The following is a 16,173-nucleotide window of genomic DNA, read 5'->3' as shown; positions in this document are numbered from 1 at the left end:
CTTTTTAGAGTCTGACATTCAATGTGTACTCCCTTGCCTTGCTAATCCTCCCAAAATGCATCACCTCGTACTTTTTGGGATTAAATTCTAATTCCCACCATCAGCCCATTCAATCCTACAGTGTAACGTTTAGCTCCTTGTTATTTGCTACGCACCAATTTTCTTATCATCTGCAAATGTCCTGGCTGCCCTTCATACATTCATGTCAAGATCTTTAATATACATAGCAACCAACAGGGGACCCCGCACTAGAAACACCACTACCTCTGCTTCCTCTATCTGAGCCAATTTTGAACCAATTTGCCGAATTGCCTTGGATCCCATGGGCTCCTAGTTTCCTAACTGGCCTCCACTGCAAGATTTTGCCAAATGTTTTACTGAAATTCTTGTAGGCAAGATGAAATGCACTACTCTCATCTGCACAACTAGTCATCTCTTCAAAAAATTTGTTAGACGTACTTTCTCGCTTGCAGAGTAATGTTGAGTATCATTGATTGATCCTAGTCTCTCCAAGTGGAGATTAACTCTATCCCTGAGCTTTGTTCCATGGGTTTTCCTACCACAGCTCTTCGACATACCAGCCTGTGATTCCCTGGTCTGTCCCTCTCGCCTTTCATGAACAAAGGTTCACAAATAGTCATACCCAGACAGGGTAGAGCTGTTGTTAATTATTTGTATTTAATTTTGGAGACGTTGGTTGAAAGTAAAGGAATATACATGTTTTTCAAAATTCATGATTGCTTCAGACATAATGTGCAATTTTAGATTTTTGTGCTTCACACAAATTATCACTACATGATATCAACAAGCATATTTTTATTTGATTCCATTCCTACATTCTCCTGTTCACCAATAAATAATTGTACAAATTAGCAAACAATTAGCAACAAATAAGAATCAGAATATGAACGCAGCAATGCTTGTTCACACAATTTGTTATTTATAACAACTAAACTTTGGCAATACCCATGGACTAAATATAAATTACAGTCAACCGTGTGGCAAATGCGATTCTCTCATGGGTAAGTTACAGTCAACCATGTGGCAAATGCGATTCTCTCATGGGTAAATTACAGCCTCTCAAATGCATCACGCAGTACCTGGCAATCATGGCAGTGGTAGATCTATTGGCAGTAATCATTGATATAATATTGTACTGGGTTAATAACATGTATATGTGAATCAATTTACAGTTCCCAACCTCTGCCTGCACTATCAACCTTATTGCACATATAGTAACTTTAGACTGTTTTGTTTGGTATATTGTTGCATTGACCTTCAATCTTTTTGTAACTTTCTGCTGTCAAGAGCTGCAACCAAAATATTCCACTGAGAAAACAGTGAAGGCAGTTATCAGCACCATGCTTGTGATGAGCTGTCAGAGGATTGTTCCCTATTATTATTTAAGTAAATATGCCACTATAATTAACAACTTGCCATGGCACTGTGCTGCAACAGCTGATTTCACTTCTCCTTTGTGGAAGTCATTTGAGTTGCTCAACTGCATCCTGACACCTTTTTTGTTAATACTCTTAATTTTGTTGTTCAAGGTACTAACTGTGCAGCTCGGGCAAATCGCTGCAGGACTTATACACTTAATGATAAGGTCTGAGGAAGTGTTACCGACAAAGAAACCTTTGAGTGCAGGTTCAAAGTTCATTGAAAGTGGAGTTGCAGGTAGACAGGATAGTGAAGAAAACGTTTTGTACGCTTGCCTTTATTGATTAGTGCATTGAGTAAAGGAGTTGGTAGGTCTTGTTGTGACTGTACAGGACATTGGTAAGGCCAGTTATGGAGTACTGCGAGCAATTCCGGTCTCCCTGTTATAGGAAAAAGATGTTATTCGATTTGAAAGGCTTCAGAAACGATTTGCAAGTAGTTTGTCAAGGTTGAAGGGTTTGAGTTGTGGAGAGAGGATGAATAGGCTGGGGCTATTTTCCCTGGAACATCATAGACTGAGGGGTGACCTTAGAGAAGTTTATAAAATCATGAGAGGCATTGATAGGGTGATTTGCCAAGGTGTTTTCCCAAAGGTTGGGGTGCCCAAAACTGGAGGACATAGGTTTGAGGTGAGAGGGGAAAGATTTAAAAGAGACTAAGCAGTAATGTTTTCATGCAGAGGTGGTGCATGTATGGAATGAACTGCCAGAGTAAGTGGTGGAGTTTGGTATATCTACAGCATTTAAAAGACATCTGGATGGGTATATGAATAGGGATGGTTTAGAGGGATATGGGCCAAATGTTGGCAAATGGGTCGAGAGTTATTTAGGATAGCTGGTCAGCATGGACAAGTTGGACCTAGGGGCTGCTTCTGTGCTGTATATCTCTATGGCTGTATGACTCGATGACATGATAGCCACAAATAGAGTTTGCGGTGTACATTGAAACAACAGTGAAAACAAAAATGATTCCTGGATCAGGAATATATTAAAACCTGTTATCCTGTTTTTCAGTATTTCTGTCAGTGTCAAAATATTTTGGATGATATGCTGTGAATTCAATTCACTGGCAGTTTTTTTAAACATTGAGAAGCATTATATTGACCTGATGCATTATCCAAGAAGTTCAGTTTATGTAGAAAAGCCTTTATCTGTGGACTGCACAGAGGAAATTCAAGGAGGAGCTGAAGAATGGGGTGCAATGCATTTTCAGACTAATTGGGAGGTTATGTCAAAAATATGTAACCAGAATCTGTCAGGAAGCAAGTCAAAAGATTAATGGGTCGTTTGCTTTTAGATGGTTGAATAATCTGTGAGAAAATGAAGCAGAAATCTAAGGTTGTTGATGGTCATTGACATCTGTGCAAGCATGTATATGGCAAAAAGATTCAGGATGATGCAGATAAATGAAAGGTTTAACATAGAGACCGAAATGACTTTTCTATGGCAGAAATGTTCAAATTCATATTTGTCTATGTAGAGTTAGGGCAAACACACACCATTTCAAGGCAGGATAATAATACCCTATCAATTTTTTTTTCATGAAGCAACATGGTTTGCATCTGTATCAGTCTCAGAAAAGGGTATTTTGGCACAGACTACAAGTTATTTCTCTTCAATTGTAAGTAAGCAGGTATGCATGAATCAACAGGATTAACATGAATTGCAGGATTCCACAGAAAATTTGTCAGATAGTTGAGGTTGCTGTAAGTACACACTGTTTTCTGAAAAGAACACTTGTTAAAAACATTTGGTTTTGTACCTATCCACTTCCAGAGAAACATTGGTACACAACCATCGTCTGTTACTGACTTGTTTTTTTTTCAGAATGAAAATATTTCAGGACACACATAACATTACTATTGACCAGTATTTCCAGGTTGGAGGAACAGGTATGAAAGTAGTTCACGGAGGTCACAGCAGTGACACAAGCAGTCATGGTATTGTTTATATACTCAACAGCTATTCAAACACGATCCATAATTATGAACTGTGCCAACATTCCCCATATTCAGACCAAATGAAACATTTTTTTTTGTGTACATTAACTGTTCAAAACAGACAGGAAAATGAATTTAAAGCCCAAGATCAGCCTGTCCATATTGAATGGTAGAGCAGGCGTGTAGAAACGGATGCATCATAACATAAGAACATAGGCTTGGAAAGACAAACTGGCATTCAGAAGTTCTCACATACTGCAGTCATGATACAGCACCGGTCCTGCCATCCTTAGTGTATTTTATCAACTTAAGTACGTTATTCAATTATTTAGTTCCCTTTTTTCAATGTTGTATTAATCTTGCCATCAGCCCTTCGACAATTTTAAACCTTAGCAATAGAATAGACATTAATCATTGTGATGATATGTGCCTTTGAGAGGGATTTATTCTGTTCTGTTTCTCTTGGTGCTGAGGTATCTGATCCATGGAAAGCAAAGTAAATAGCTTTGGTTGTTTTTAAAAATTAGATCAAAGAAGCATGAGAGGATGGAGTCAAGCTCATATAGATCCTTAGTTTTAGTTTTAGTTTCAGTTGTTGAAGTTGGGTTTTTGAATTTGGAACTGATAGATACATATCTGTTCTGCGGCTGCAAAACCCTGAGTCCTCTTTTTGCAACTAGGTTCTTTTGATCGGTGTTCCTGCACCTGCACTGGATGAGATAGAAAGTGCAGGAAATGTATTTTGCTGAATTTGCCTTTGCATGTGTGTGTTTACAGATGCTGCTATATTGAAACAGTTGATGAACAGTAGTTAAATAATTCCTTATTTTGTTAAGTATTTTGACAGAGTTAAAGTGATGCCTTTTTTTCTTTTTTTTTGTTTGTGTTTTGACTGTGGTGTAAGAATAAAATGTGTTTTGTTTAAAGCCAAGTAGTTTGACCAATCAAATCATATCTGGAATTAAGTGCCTTACACACATATTTAATTAAAATAAAATTTAGGATTTAGGCTATCTCCTTGATATATTTTGACAGGATTTGGTCTGGTCCATAACAAAGTGGGAACTCATCCCGAATCAAAGTCTCTAATTCCAGTTTGGGTTTAGGTTTATTGGACTCAAAGGCAGCAAGGGATGAGTGTTGGTCTTCTCTTATTGGGTGTTGCATTTGTTTGGTTTATTTAGGGTGTGTTTCCTGGTCGTGGAAGAAGTCCCTTGGGGTGGTTGACAGAAGGTGAGTAATTCAAAGCTTTTGGAATTGGTGGGTAAGCTGGATTTGAGTCAAAAACAGAAATTGCTGGAGAAGCTCAGCAGATCTGGCAGCGTCTGTGGACAGAAATCAGAGTTAACATTTCGGGTGACCCTTTCAAGAACTGATGGTAACTAGAAAAAAAAACTTTACTGCAGAAGGTTGAGTGTGAGGAGGGTGTATGGTGTAAATGATAAGTGGAAATATAGCCCAAAGATAGAGAAGAATGGTTGGACAGACAAAGAAGTGGATGACAATCAGCCTGGGAGAATGAATGGCTACTGATGGGGCCAATTAGTGGCTAACAATGGGTTGTGTGTAATAGCAGACCATGTGATAACAAGGCCTGGTGTGTGGAGATTGGGGTGAAGACATAGGAGAAGGTACCTCAAGCCCTGAAATTGTTGAACTCGATAATGAGTCCAGAATGCTGTAGAGTTCCCAAGTGGAAAATTGAGGTGCTGTTCTTCTGGTTTGCACAGAGCTACACTGGAGCACTGCAGGAAACCCGAGCAATGTTGGCCAGGGAATATGATGGTGTGTTGAAATGGTAGGCAACTGGAAGCTCAGGGCCTTTTTTGCAGACAGAACATAGGTGTTCGTTTCCCCAGTGTAGAGGAGACCAAATTGGGAGCAGTGAATGCAGTAGACTAGATAGGATGAAGTGCAGGTAAAACGCTGCTTATCTGGAAGGTGTGTTTGGGCCCTTGGATACTGAAGAGGGGGGAAGTAAACAGGCAGGTGTTACACCTTCTGCAGTTGCAGGGGAAGGTGCCATGGGGCTTTGGGGCTGTTGGGAGTGAAGGAAGAGTGGACAAGGGTCTCCTGGAGGGAATAGTTCTGGTGCCAGGCTGACAGATGAGGGGAGAAAGGGAGGGGAATATATGTCCAGACCTGGCATCCAGCTGGAGGTGGTGAAAATAGTGGCTAATGATCCTCTGGATGTGGATGCTGGTGGAATGCTAGGGGAGGACAAGGGGGACCCTATCGCTGTTGTGGGAGGGAAGAGAAGGAGTGAGGCCTGAAGTGCGGGAGATAAGTTGGAGTCGGCTGATGACCCTGTCAACTGGTGCCAGACAATCCTCAGTGGAGGAAGAAGGTGGACATTTTGGAGGCCGCCTTGTCAAAGTTGCATTCATCTGAACAGATGTCTGTGTCCACGAGAAAAGAGGAGATGATTGTTGCAATAGCTCATCATTTATAACTGCCAGAAATGTAATTGGAATCATTGGAAATGGCTAAAATTCAATTGCAAATGAAACAACTTGAATTAGAGGTGAAAGCAAAAGAGAAAGCTATAATTGCAGCGGAACAAAGAACAAAAGAATTAAAGCAGCTTGAATACGAAAAGGAAATAAAGCAGTTTGAGTTACAATTGAAAGCAGAAGAAATAGTGAAAGAAAGAATAGCCCAAGCAGAAGAAAGGGAGAAATAGCAAACTTCAGAAGTTGGAACAGAAAAGTGAATGTCGATGAAAATAAGAGGTGGGGGAAATAGGCAGGATTAGTGATGAGGATAATGATAAAGAGCAAACCCATGATAGGCAATGGCCTTCTGTAGATCTAATTATGTCCAAGCATAGCCTAAGTTTGACAAGAAAGACATTGGAGCCTTTTACATTTCGTTTGAGAAAGTGTGTTTAAAAAATGATATGGCCATTGGCTGTGTGGTTATTATTTACTCAAACAAATTTGGCAGGTAAAGCTAGTGAGGTGTTTGCATCACTATCAAAGATGTTGTCTGGGGAGTACGATAAGGTGAAAAAAGCCATCTTAACTGCACATAAACTAGTGCCAGAAAACTGCAGAGAGCGATTCAGGAATCTAAGGAGGGAATCTGGTCAAACACACAGAGATTAAAAGGATCAAACAAAGTAACTTTGAAAGGTGGAACAAGGGCATTGAAAATAGATCAAACAAATGATGCTGTTAGAGGAACTGTTATTTTTGAGGGGTTCAAAATTCACTTCCTGATGTAGTGAAAATCCACGTCGAAGAGCAGCACTAAGACTGCAAGATTAGCAGTTGAAAATGGCAGATGAGTATGAGTTAGTCATAAATCAAAATTTGGTGTCAGACATTAATTTTAATCTAAGAGCGATAGAAATTGTGGAAAAGAGAAATCCTCAGGTGGGTAAGAGAAAAGAAGATCTCATTGAAAATAGGAAAGATAGTTTACCTAAGGGTGGACAGCAAACCCATGAGGGGGGAAGAGAAGTAAACAAACCTCAGGTGTTCTCACCGTAATAAAGTGGGACACATTAAGTCACGCTGTTGGTCGCTTAGAAATAGTACTGGGAAGATGGATGTGGGAAAAGTAGATGAGCCAGCGGGTTTCATTAAAGTGATAAAGGAATGCCCAGGGAAAGGTAAAATACTGCAAATGAATGTACAACCCGGTCAGGGGTTGGTTGAGAAGAAAATGCCAGGTTTTTAAAAGGAATTTAATTGCGTGGAAAAGGTTTATTCATGGGTGCAGGTCAAGAAATTAAGATTTGAAGAGGTATGGGAGAAAGTCAATCTTTGATGTTGAGCGATGAGAAGAAACGTAATTCAGAAGTATAGCCAGAAAAGATGGTAATATGTGGAATTCATGGTGAGGAGAGTAGAGTTCCATTATATAAAATGGAGATGGAGAGTCTGGTGAAAAGTAGAGACGTAGTCGTAAGAGTAGTGGAGAAATTCTCTGTTCCAGAAATACAGTTAGTCCTCAGTAATGATATAGCTGGATCACAGTTCGACTGTGCCTACTGTGGTTGAAAAACCAGTGGAAAATAAGACAACTGAGGTATTACAGGAAGTATATTCTGGGATTTTTCCTGGCTGTGTTGTAACAAGGTCAGAAGGCATAGGTGGAAACAGGAGGAGAAATCAAAGAGTAAAGATTAGAAAATTGACGTTCAAATATCAGGAATTATGTTTGATCAAATGGTTGAGAAAAAAAAATCACGAACAGGTGGACAGTTCGGACTGAACGTTGTAAAATATAAAAACAAACTATTGTGGACACTGGACATTTGGAAATAATAATAAAACAAATTCCATCTCCACACTTGCTGTCAGGCTGATTGAGTTTCATTAGCACTTTTTGTTTCTATTGTATAGAAAAATAACATCATCTAGGTAGTTTTCATTTGACAAAGTTTTAACAATTGGCAATAGCGAAGTTACTAAAAGGTCCTGTTACCAGGAGAGATTATTAAGTATTCATAGTGGATAATTTTTGGGAGCATTGCCAGTGGGTAGATTTGCCCTAAGAAATCAATGGACAGGATGAGGAATTGTCATAATGATTCCAGGACTCCCGGATATGTCGAAATTTTTAAAAAAATTGCCTATTGTGAATGTAAAGTAATATTGAATATTACCAATGTAGATTAACGTTGATGGAGCAGTCTATAAAAGAATAATTTCCTCCTGCTCCTGTTTCGCATGGTTTCTTGTATTCCATTGTGCCAGTGTCACAAAATTCAGCCACAATTATCTGACGATGTAATAACCAGGTTTCCCAACGTCTGATGCTGGGAACTCATTACATTGATTAGCGGAAACTTAATAACAAAAAGCGGGAGGAGCACCATTGCCTTCATTCTATGGTCCTGCTGGGAAACGACTTAAATTGTACATGGTGCTTAATGAACCACTGTCTCTCTCACAGAAAACTACCATTAAAATAAATCAGAGATAGTAGGATCCAACTCATCATCCTCCGACACTTCCGCCATCTGCAATCCGACCCCACCACCAAAGACATTTTTCCGTCCCCACCCTTATCTGCTTTCCGGAGGGACCACTCTCTCCGTGACTCCCTTGTCTGCTCCACACTCCATTCCAGCCCCACCACACCCAGCACTTTTCCCTGCAACCGCAGGAAGTGCTACACCTGCCCCTACACCTCCCCCCTCACCCCCATCCCAGGCCCCAAGAAGACTTTCCACATCAAGCAGATGTTCACCTGCACATCTGCTAATGTGGTATACTGCATCCGCTGTTCCCGTTGGGCCTCCTCTACATCGGGGAAACCAAGCGGAGGCTTGGGGACCGCTTTGCAGAATACCTACGCTCAGTTCGCACTAAACAACTGCACCTCCCAGTCTTGAACCATTTCAACTCCCCCTCCCATTCCTCAGACGACATGTCCATCCTGGGCTTCCTGCAGTGCCCCAACGATGCCACCCGAAGGTTGCAGGAACAGCAACTCATATTCTGCTTGGGAACCCTGCAGCCCAATGGTATCAATGTGGATTTCACAAGTTTCAAAATCTCCCCTCCCCCTACCGCATCCCAAATTTTTTTTTTTTTTTTTTTTTTTTTTTTTTTTTTTTTTTTTTTTTTTTATCCCCTCCTCCCACCTCAAGCCCCACCCCCATCTCCTACCTACTAACCTCACCCCGCCCCCTTGACCTGTCCATCCTCCCTGGACTGACCTATCTCCTCCCTACCTCCCCACCTCCACTCACCTTTACTGGCTCCATCCCCGCCTCTTTGACCTGTCTGTTTCCTCTCCACCTATCTTCTCCTCTATCCATCTTCTATCTGCCTCCCCCTCTCTCCCTATTTATTTCAGAACCCCCTTCCCCTCCCCCATTTCTGATGAAGGGGCTAGGCCCGAAACGTCAGCCTTCCTGCTCCTATGATGCTGCTTGGCCTGCTGTGTTCATCCAGCTCTACACCTTGTTATCTACCATTAAATTAAGCTGCCTAAACGCAGTAGATGCACGATTGGGTCTTCAATTGTTGTACCTTATTCTCAAAGGTTTTCTTTAGTCACTTATGGGACGTAGACGTCGCTGGCAGAAGCATTATTGGCCGTCCTTAGTTGCCTTTGAGAAGCTGATGGCGAGCTGCTTTTCTGAACCACTGCAGTCCACGTGCAGCCGTTTGATCCACAATCCCGTTCGGGAGGAAGCTCCAGCGTTTCACCCAGTGCCAGTGAAGGAAAGATGATATGTTGCTAAGTCAGGATGGTGAGTGGCTTGGAGAGGAACTTGGAGGTGGTGTTCCCATAAATGTGCCTCCCTTGTCCTTCGAGATTGAAGTGGTCGTGAGTTTTCAAGATGCTAAGAATCTCCTATGTATTTTGTAGACTATACACATAGAACCGGAGATAAGGAATTCCAAATTCAGAGCCTTAACGATCCTACTGCACACTATCAGATCGAATGTGAGACAGCTGGGTGTAAAAGGAACACTGAGGAAGGGATAGAGGTTGGGATGGGAACAATGATATTTACAGGAAGAGGCTGAGGAGAGAGGTACTTAACAGCAGGAAGTGATTCATCCCAATTTAGAGAGTTGGCTGGATTTGAGGAAGTGAATAAATTATCATAGCATGGCAGTAGCTCAGAGAAGTAGTGAGGCAGAATGATTGCTGAACCAAGCCTCAGTATTTCTGGAGAAGATCATTGTTTGATGTTCATGTGTTCGGATCTTCGGGGAAAAATAGAGTTATTAAGACACAAACAATACAATTTACAGAAAATATCATTTGATTGTGTGTCATGCAGTTCACATGCATTTGTATATCAGCTGCCTCTAGTCTTGAGGTATTAATTAGACAAAGGTGACGATCTCTTTATAATCCCTTGGCGTTCTCTGCCTGTCTAACGAACCACAACTCCTACTCCAGCCACAAAACTCACTGTTGGGTCTCTACTTAATCCTATTCTTCAGTTTCTTTTTTGAATCTGGGCTGGGTCACTTCAGATTTGATTGAGTTTTTTGAAGAAATAACAAAGAGTATTGATGAGAGCAGAGCGGTGGACTTGAACTATTTGGACTTCAGTAAGGCGATCGACAAGATTCCTTATGGTAGACTGGTTAGCAAGGTTAGATCACACAGAATAGAGGGAGAACTAGCTATTTGGATACAGAACTGCCTCGAAGGTAGAAGACAGAGGTTCGACTTCATTTATTCATGGGATGTGGGTGTTGCTGTCTACACTGGTATTTATTGCCCAGAGGGCAGTTAAGAGTCAAACACATTGCTGTGGGGTTTGGAGTTACATGTAGGCCAGACCAGGTAAGGGTGGCAGATTTCCTTCCCTTAAAGGACAATAGTGAACCTGATGGATTTTCCCAGACAATCAACAATGGTCTAATGATCATGGTGATTATTAGACTCTTAATTTCATATTATTACTGAATTCAAATTCCACCATCTGCCATGCCGAGGTTCAAACCCAGGTCCCCAGAACATTACTGGGGTCTCTGCATTAATAGTCTAGTGACAACGCCACTAGGCCATCGCATACCTATGGTGGTGGAGGGTTGTTTTTCAGAGTGGAGGCCTGTGATCAGCAATATGCCACAAAGATCGGTGCTGTGTCCACTGCTTTTTGTCATTTATATAAATGATTTGGATGTGAACATCGGAGGTATGGTTAGTAAGTTTGCAGATAACACTAAAATTGGAGATGTAGTAGACAGCGAAGAATGTTACCTCAGAGCACAATGGGATCTTGATCAGATGAGCAATTGGCTGAGGAGTGGCAGATGGAGTTTGAGATAAATGTGAGATGCTGTGCTTTGGAAAGGTAAATCAGGGCAAGACCTATACAAGTCCTGGGGAATGTTGCTGAACAAAGAGACCTTGGACTGCAGGTTCATAGCTCCTTGAAAGTGGACTCGCAAGTAGATAAGATAGTGAAGAAGCCGTTTGGTATGCTTGCCTTTATTGGTCAGTGCATTGAGTATAGGAGTTGGGAGGTCATGTTAAGGCTGTACAGGGCATTGGTTAGGCCACTGTTGGAATATTGCATGAAATTCTGGTCTCCCTGCTATAGGAAGGATGTTGTGAGACTTGAAAGGGCTCAGAAAAGATTTACAGGAACGTTGCCAGTGTTAGAGAGTTTCAGCTATAAAGAGAGATTGAATAGACTGTGGCTATTTCCCCTGGAGTGTCAGAGGCTGAGGGGTGACCTGAAAGAAGTTTATACAACCATGAGAGGCATGGAAAGGATAAATAGACGAGGTCATTTCTCCAGAGTGGGGTAGTCTAAGACTAGAGGACATAAGTTTGACGTGAGAGGGGAAAGATTTAAGAGGGATCTAAGGGACAACTTTTTCATGCAGAGGGTGTGTGTATGGAAGGAGCTGCCAGAGTAAGTGGTGGAGGCTAGTGCAAGTGCATCATTTAAAAGGCATCTGGATGGATATACGAAGAGGAAGGGTTTAGAGGGATATGGGCCAAATGCTGGCAAATGGGACTAGATTTATTTAGGATAGCTGATCGGCATGGATGAGTTGAACTGAAGGGTCCATTTACACACTGTATTACTCTGTGACTCTATAAATACACGTGCTTGTGCATCAGGTCATCAGCAAGAACCATAAAACTGGTAAAGTCCATGATTTGCATTAAGTCATTGAAACCTGTTAAATAATGAAAGTTTGAAATTTGTACTAATAAAAAAGTCACAAACGTCATCCACAGCAGGTGGAAGTTTCCAGATACAGTGAAGAGTAAAATGATGGATTTCCTTCAATTCTCCCTTTTTGGATCATTCAGATCCCCATCATTCTTGCACCCTCTCAGTTTCCTGCAGATTCTACTGGTTGTTAAAATGTGTCCCATAGTCAGACCATTGAGCAAAATGGACAGGAATGTTGGAAGCAGTGTGGTTAAAGAGCAGTCAATCCAGCTCAATTTTACCCCTGCAGTTTCAATGTAATATTCTCGCTTTCGATTGGAACCCAAGGCTATGTTTTTGATTGCAACCAAAGCATGAAATAGAAAGTGAAGGGATTTTGTCTTTGGAACAGAACAGCAGACAGAGAGCATCTACAACCGTGTCTTTTGTTTTTACTGCAATATCCTGCCCTCAGGTTCTGGGTAATAAAATGATCAAAAACTAAAACGACTGTTAACCAAACAGACATGTCGATGGCTGTGTGAACCAAAAGTGTAGAGGGGAGTGAGAATCATGCAGGGAGTGAGGAAATAGTACTTATCAATCCAACAAGGTAACATGTCAGTGATAACGTTCAATGAATCTTCCTATGTCATGTTTAGTAGTCGCGGCTGATGCATCTGGAGAGACCACATTTACCTGGGAGAAGATCACAATAGTAATCACACTAACTGCAAAAGAAAAGCAAACATAAATTAGAAATCATGGATCAGTGTGCAAGGGGGCTGCAGGGTGGCTCAGTGGTTAGCGCTTCTGCCTCACAGGGCTGGAGGCCAGGGTTCGAGCCCAGCCACAGGTGACTGTCTGTGTGGAGTTTGCACATTCTCCCTGTGTCTGAATGGATTTCTTGCAGGTGCGCAGTTTCCTCCCACAGTCCAAAGATGTATAGTCTAGGTAGAATGGCCATGCTAAATTGCCCATAGTGTTTAGGGGTGTGTAGATTAGGAGGATGGGCCTGGGTGGGTTTCTCTGGTCATCACTGTGGACTTGTTAGGCCAAAGGACCTGTTTCCTCACTGCAGGGATTCTATAGATAAAAGTGCCTGTTTTGTGGCATTTTTGCTGTGAAGTATAATTTACTGGAAGATCAGTGGATTGGAACTGAAAATGACAGTGGCTAGAACTGAAAGTAAATAAGAATATAATTAGGAGCAGGACTAGGCAATTCAGCCCCTGTAGCCAGTTCCACCATTTTATGCTGTCATGGCTGTTATCATCTCACCTGCAATTTTACTTTCTTGCCTCCTCTCGAAAACTCTTAAATGTTATGAATTAAAGATCTGTTGACTCATCTTTAAATATATTGTGTTCTGGCATCCACCATACTCTGAATTCCACAGATTCAGGACCTTTTGCGAGAAGTAATATCTCCTCATGCCTGTTTTAGATTTACCACCCCTTTGCCTGAAGCTATGACCTCTCATTCTAGATTCCCCACAAGGAAAATTATCCTATCTTTGATTGTCAATCCTGTCTAGAAACACGTGTGTTTAATTAAATCTCCTCTCAGTCTTCTAAGATCTAACAAGTATAAGCTTAAGCAAGTCAATCCCTCCTCATTAGCAAATCCTGTTTTCAATGAAATTAATTTTATCAACCATCTCCAAAAAAAGATGAAATTATAAGCATAGTCCAGATGTAATCTCCCCAGTGCCTTGCAATATAGTTGCAACAATACGCCCATACATTCATATTCTATTATTTTAGCAATAAGTGCCAAAGTTCTATTTGCTCCACCTAATAACTGCTGCAACCGAATACTAACATTCAGTTAGTAATGCATGACAACACATTCTGCATCAAAGCATTTTGATGTTTCTCTCCATTTGGGTAATAAGCTTTCTTTTTTAATTCGTCCAAGCAAAATGGATAATCACACATTTATTCACATGAAATTCCGAAAGGGGTAACTTCCAGGTAGGTGTGGTGCTAGGTGGGTGTAGGGAAGTGGCTTACCAGGGGGTTCGATGCCAGGTCTGTGGTCTGCCAAGTAGGGGACTAATTGTTTTGGTTAGGAGAGTATTGGGTCCAGCGTTGAGGAATCATGAAACTTCATGTGCTTACTGCTACAGGTGAGGGGTGAGAACTTGATTCTGGAGGGTCAGACTGGCAAAGAAAGAAAGTGTCTGGTGGAGCTTTGTTGCAGATCAGGTCAAGTCTGACAAGTGGGACGTGTTAAAAACCAGGGCATACTGTGACCAGGGTTCCTTCTTGGTTTGTGTCTGTCAGGCCTACGGGAGGACTGTTGGTTCATCTGAGTGTTTGTTGGTTCTGGTCAGGGGTTGTCAGGCCGGATCGTTTCAGGGTAAGTGGATTCAGGTAGGGGCAGTCCTGGTGGGTGGCAAGGGAGGAAGGTGTGGAAACTATTTTTTCCAAGCAAGGGGAGGATGCATAGTCAGTAGAGAATTAAGAAGTGTCTGTCCCAGGAGTGATCTAGTCAGAGGGAGGGAGAATGTCAGTTCCGGCAGAGTGCAGCTGGCAGAGCAGTGTTGGGACCAGCTCCCACTTATTGGTTTTCTAGCCTGGCCATGGTGAAATATCAGGCCCATATCCTGTTCTGGGTGAGAAATACCTGGTCCAAAAGGTAGGATGGGGTTGCTCAGTTCCTGGAGTTCAGGGCAGTGATAGTGGGGGATTTCAGTTTAACGGCAGGTACCAGGTCTGACGAGGTTGCACCTACGTTGAGGAGGGGAATTGGGTGGTCTAAAGGGGAGTAGATATTTTTAGGGGACCTTGTCAATGGTGCAGGTGTTGTAAGGTCTCCGGGAGAATGTAGCAGAAGCTGTCATTTTTGTGCAATTTCCATGGAGTCAAATGTGTTTTGGATTCCCAGTGGTCTGGATGCAAAACTCACATCCCAGTGATCCAGACATGGTGAACAGGAGCAAGCTTCTGATTTTACTCTATATCTGGCATGTTCATCTTTCTATGAATGGTTCATTTAGTTGATTTCTTAAAAATTTCCAGAAACCGATCGCAAAAAAACAGCGATTCTTGATATATCTTAAGGCAAGTAGGACTTATATTGGAGAATTTAAGTTGCTGCACACTCGCATGGAGTGGCACAATCCAAGTTGAGATAGCCGTTCAAAAGCCTTGTCAGATATCTGGTGACTTCAATTAGTCAATTAATTATTCATAAAAACAACTGAGTACAGCCCGGTTGCAGTTCCAGGTATTTCCAGGGCATCATTGTATAAATCACACACGACTTTAATCAACCGAATTACGGCAAGGATGAGCTAGAAATGCGACAATCACCTTTTTTAAACAAAAACCCACAACAATTTAAATTGATAGTTGTCACGTTGTCTTACCTGAGCGACGACTAGTTTATTGTATCCTAAGATCTACTGCAAAGCGTTAGTTTGCATTTCTTTGCAGCAGTCCGTTTGAAATTTTGCGGCAATTCAGTTGCAATTTCCATAGTAAGATCCTCGTCAATAGCTGGGCAATGAGCTGAGCTGTCGGTTACAGCATTGTGTTACGTACAGAGGACAGAACTCAGACTGGAAATTGAGTCTCTTTTGGTATTCATGTCTTATACTCGGCTCCATTCTATCAAACTTATCCCAGCATCTCAGTGTTCTCTTTTTTTTTTCTCATGACCTCGGCTAGATTCATATTTAAACATTTTAATCACTCAACCATTTTCGTGCTACTGCATTCCGCAACCTTAGCAGTCCGTAAATGCTGCACTTCCTCCTTGTATTCCAGATGATGATTTATGTAATGTATTTTCTTTATGCCCACTATATTTTACGTTCTCCTAGGGGTAGGTATGTATTCTCCATATCTACTCTCTCCAAAGAACTTATAAATGTAAATACTATTATCTCAACTCTCCTAGTTATCCTCGCCAGCAATTCGTTGCAACTGTTCAGTTCGGAAACCAGAAGAGAGCACAATGCTGTAAATACAGGCTGACTAGTGTCCAGCTCAAGTTTAAGATAACTCCACTACTTTTAACTTCCATGAACAGAATTTTCCTTTTTTTTAGTTTCTACGTTAAACTTGGATTCTGTTTTCATTTTTTCATGTACTGATCATTTTTTAATGACTCTCTGCTCCATTTGGTTTCGATTTTTCAAGCCAAAGAGTCGTGTACTTCATTTATGGACTTGAAAGCTTTCTTT

At 41.4% G+C, this 16,173-nt stretch overlaps 1 protein-coding gene across 3 annotated transcripts in view; it reads left to right on the top strand.

Annotated features, from left to right (window-relative positions):
* Positions 1-16,173, top strand: part of LOC125487014 (probable G-protein coupled receptor 139) — a 70,527-nt gene that overhangs the window by 20,906 nt on the left and 33,448 nt on the right. For 2 of the 3 annotated variants that reach the window (XR_007265568.1, XM_048616787.1), the window contains exon 2: positions 4,564-4,612. Coding sequence is in view for 1 of the 3 variants with exons in the window: in XM_048616787.1 (XP_048472744.1) it covers positions 4,564-4,612 (49 nt within the window). In the remaining 2 variants the exon portion in view is untranslated. Of the gene's footprint in view, positions 1-4,563; positions 4,613-9,382; positions 9,594-16,173 lie in introns of all 3 variants that reach the window. The other variant, XR_007265567.1, reaches the window with a different exon arrangement.

This window comes from Rhincodon typus, chromosome 35, assembly GCF_021869965.1.
Source record: "Rhincodon typus isolate 14 chromosome 35, sRhiTyp1.1, whole genome shotgun sequence".
NCBI lineage: Eukaryota > Metazoa > Chordata > Chondrichthyes > Orectolobiformes > Rhincodontidae > Rhincodon > Rhincodon typus.
Note: the sequence above shows the minus strand (reverse complement) of the source record. Positions and strands in the feature narration are given on the sequence as shown.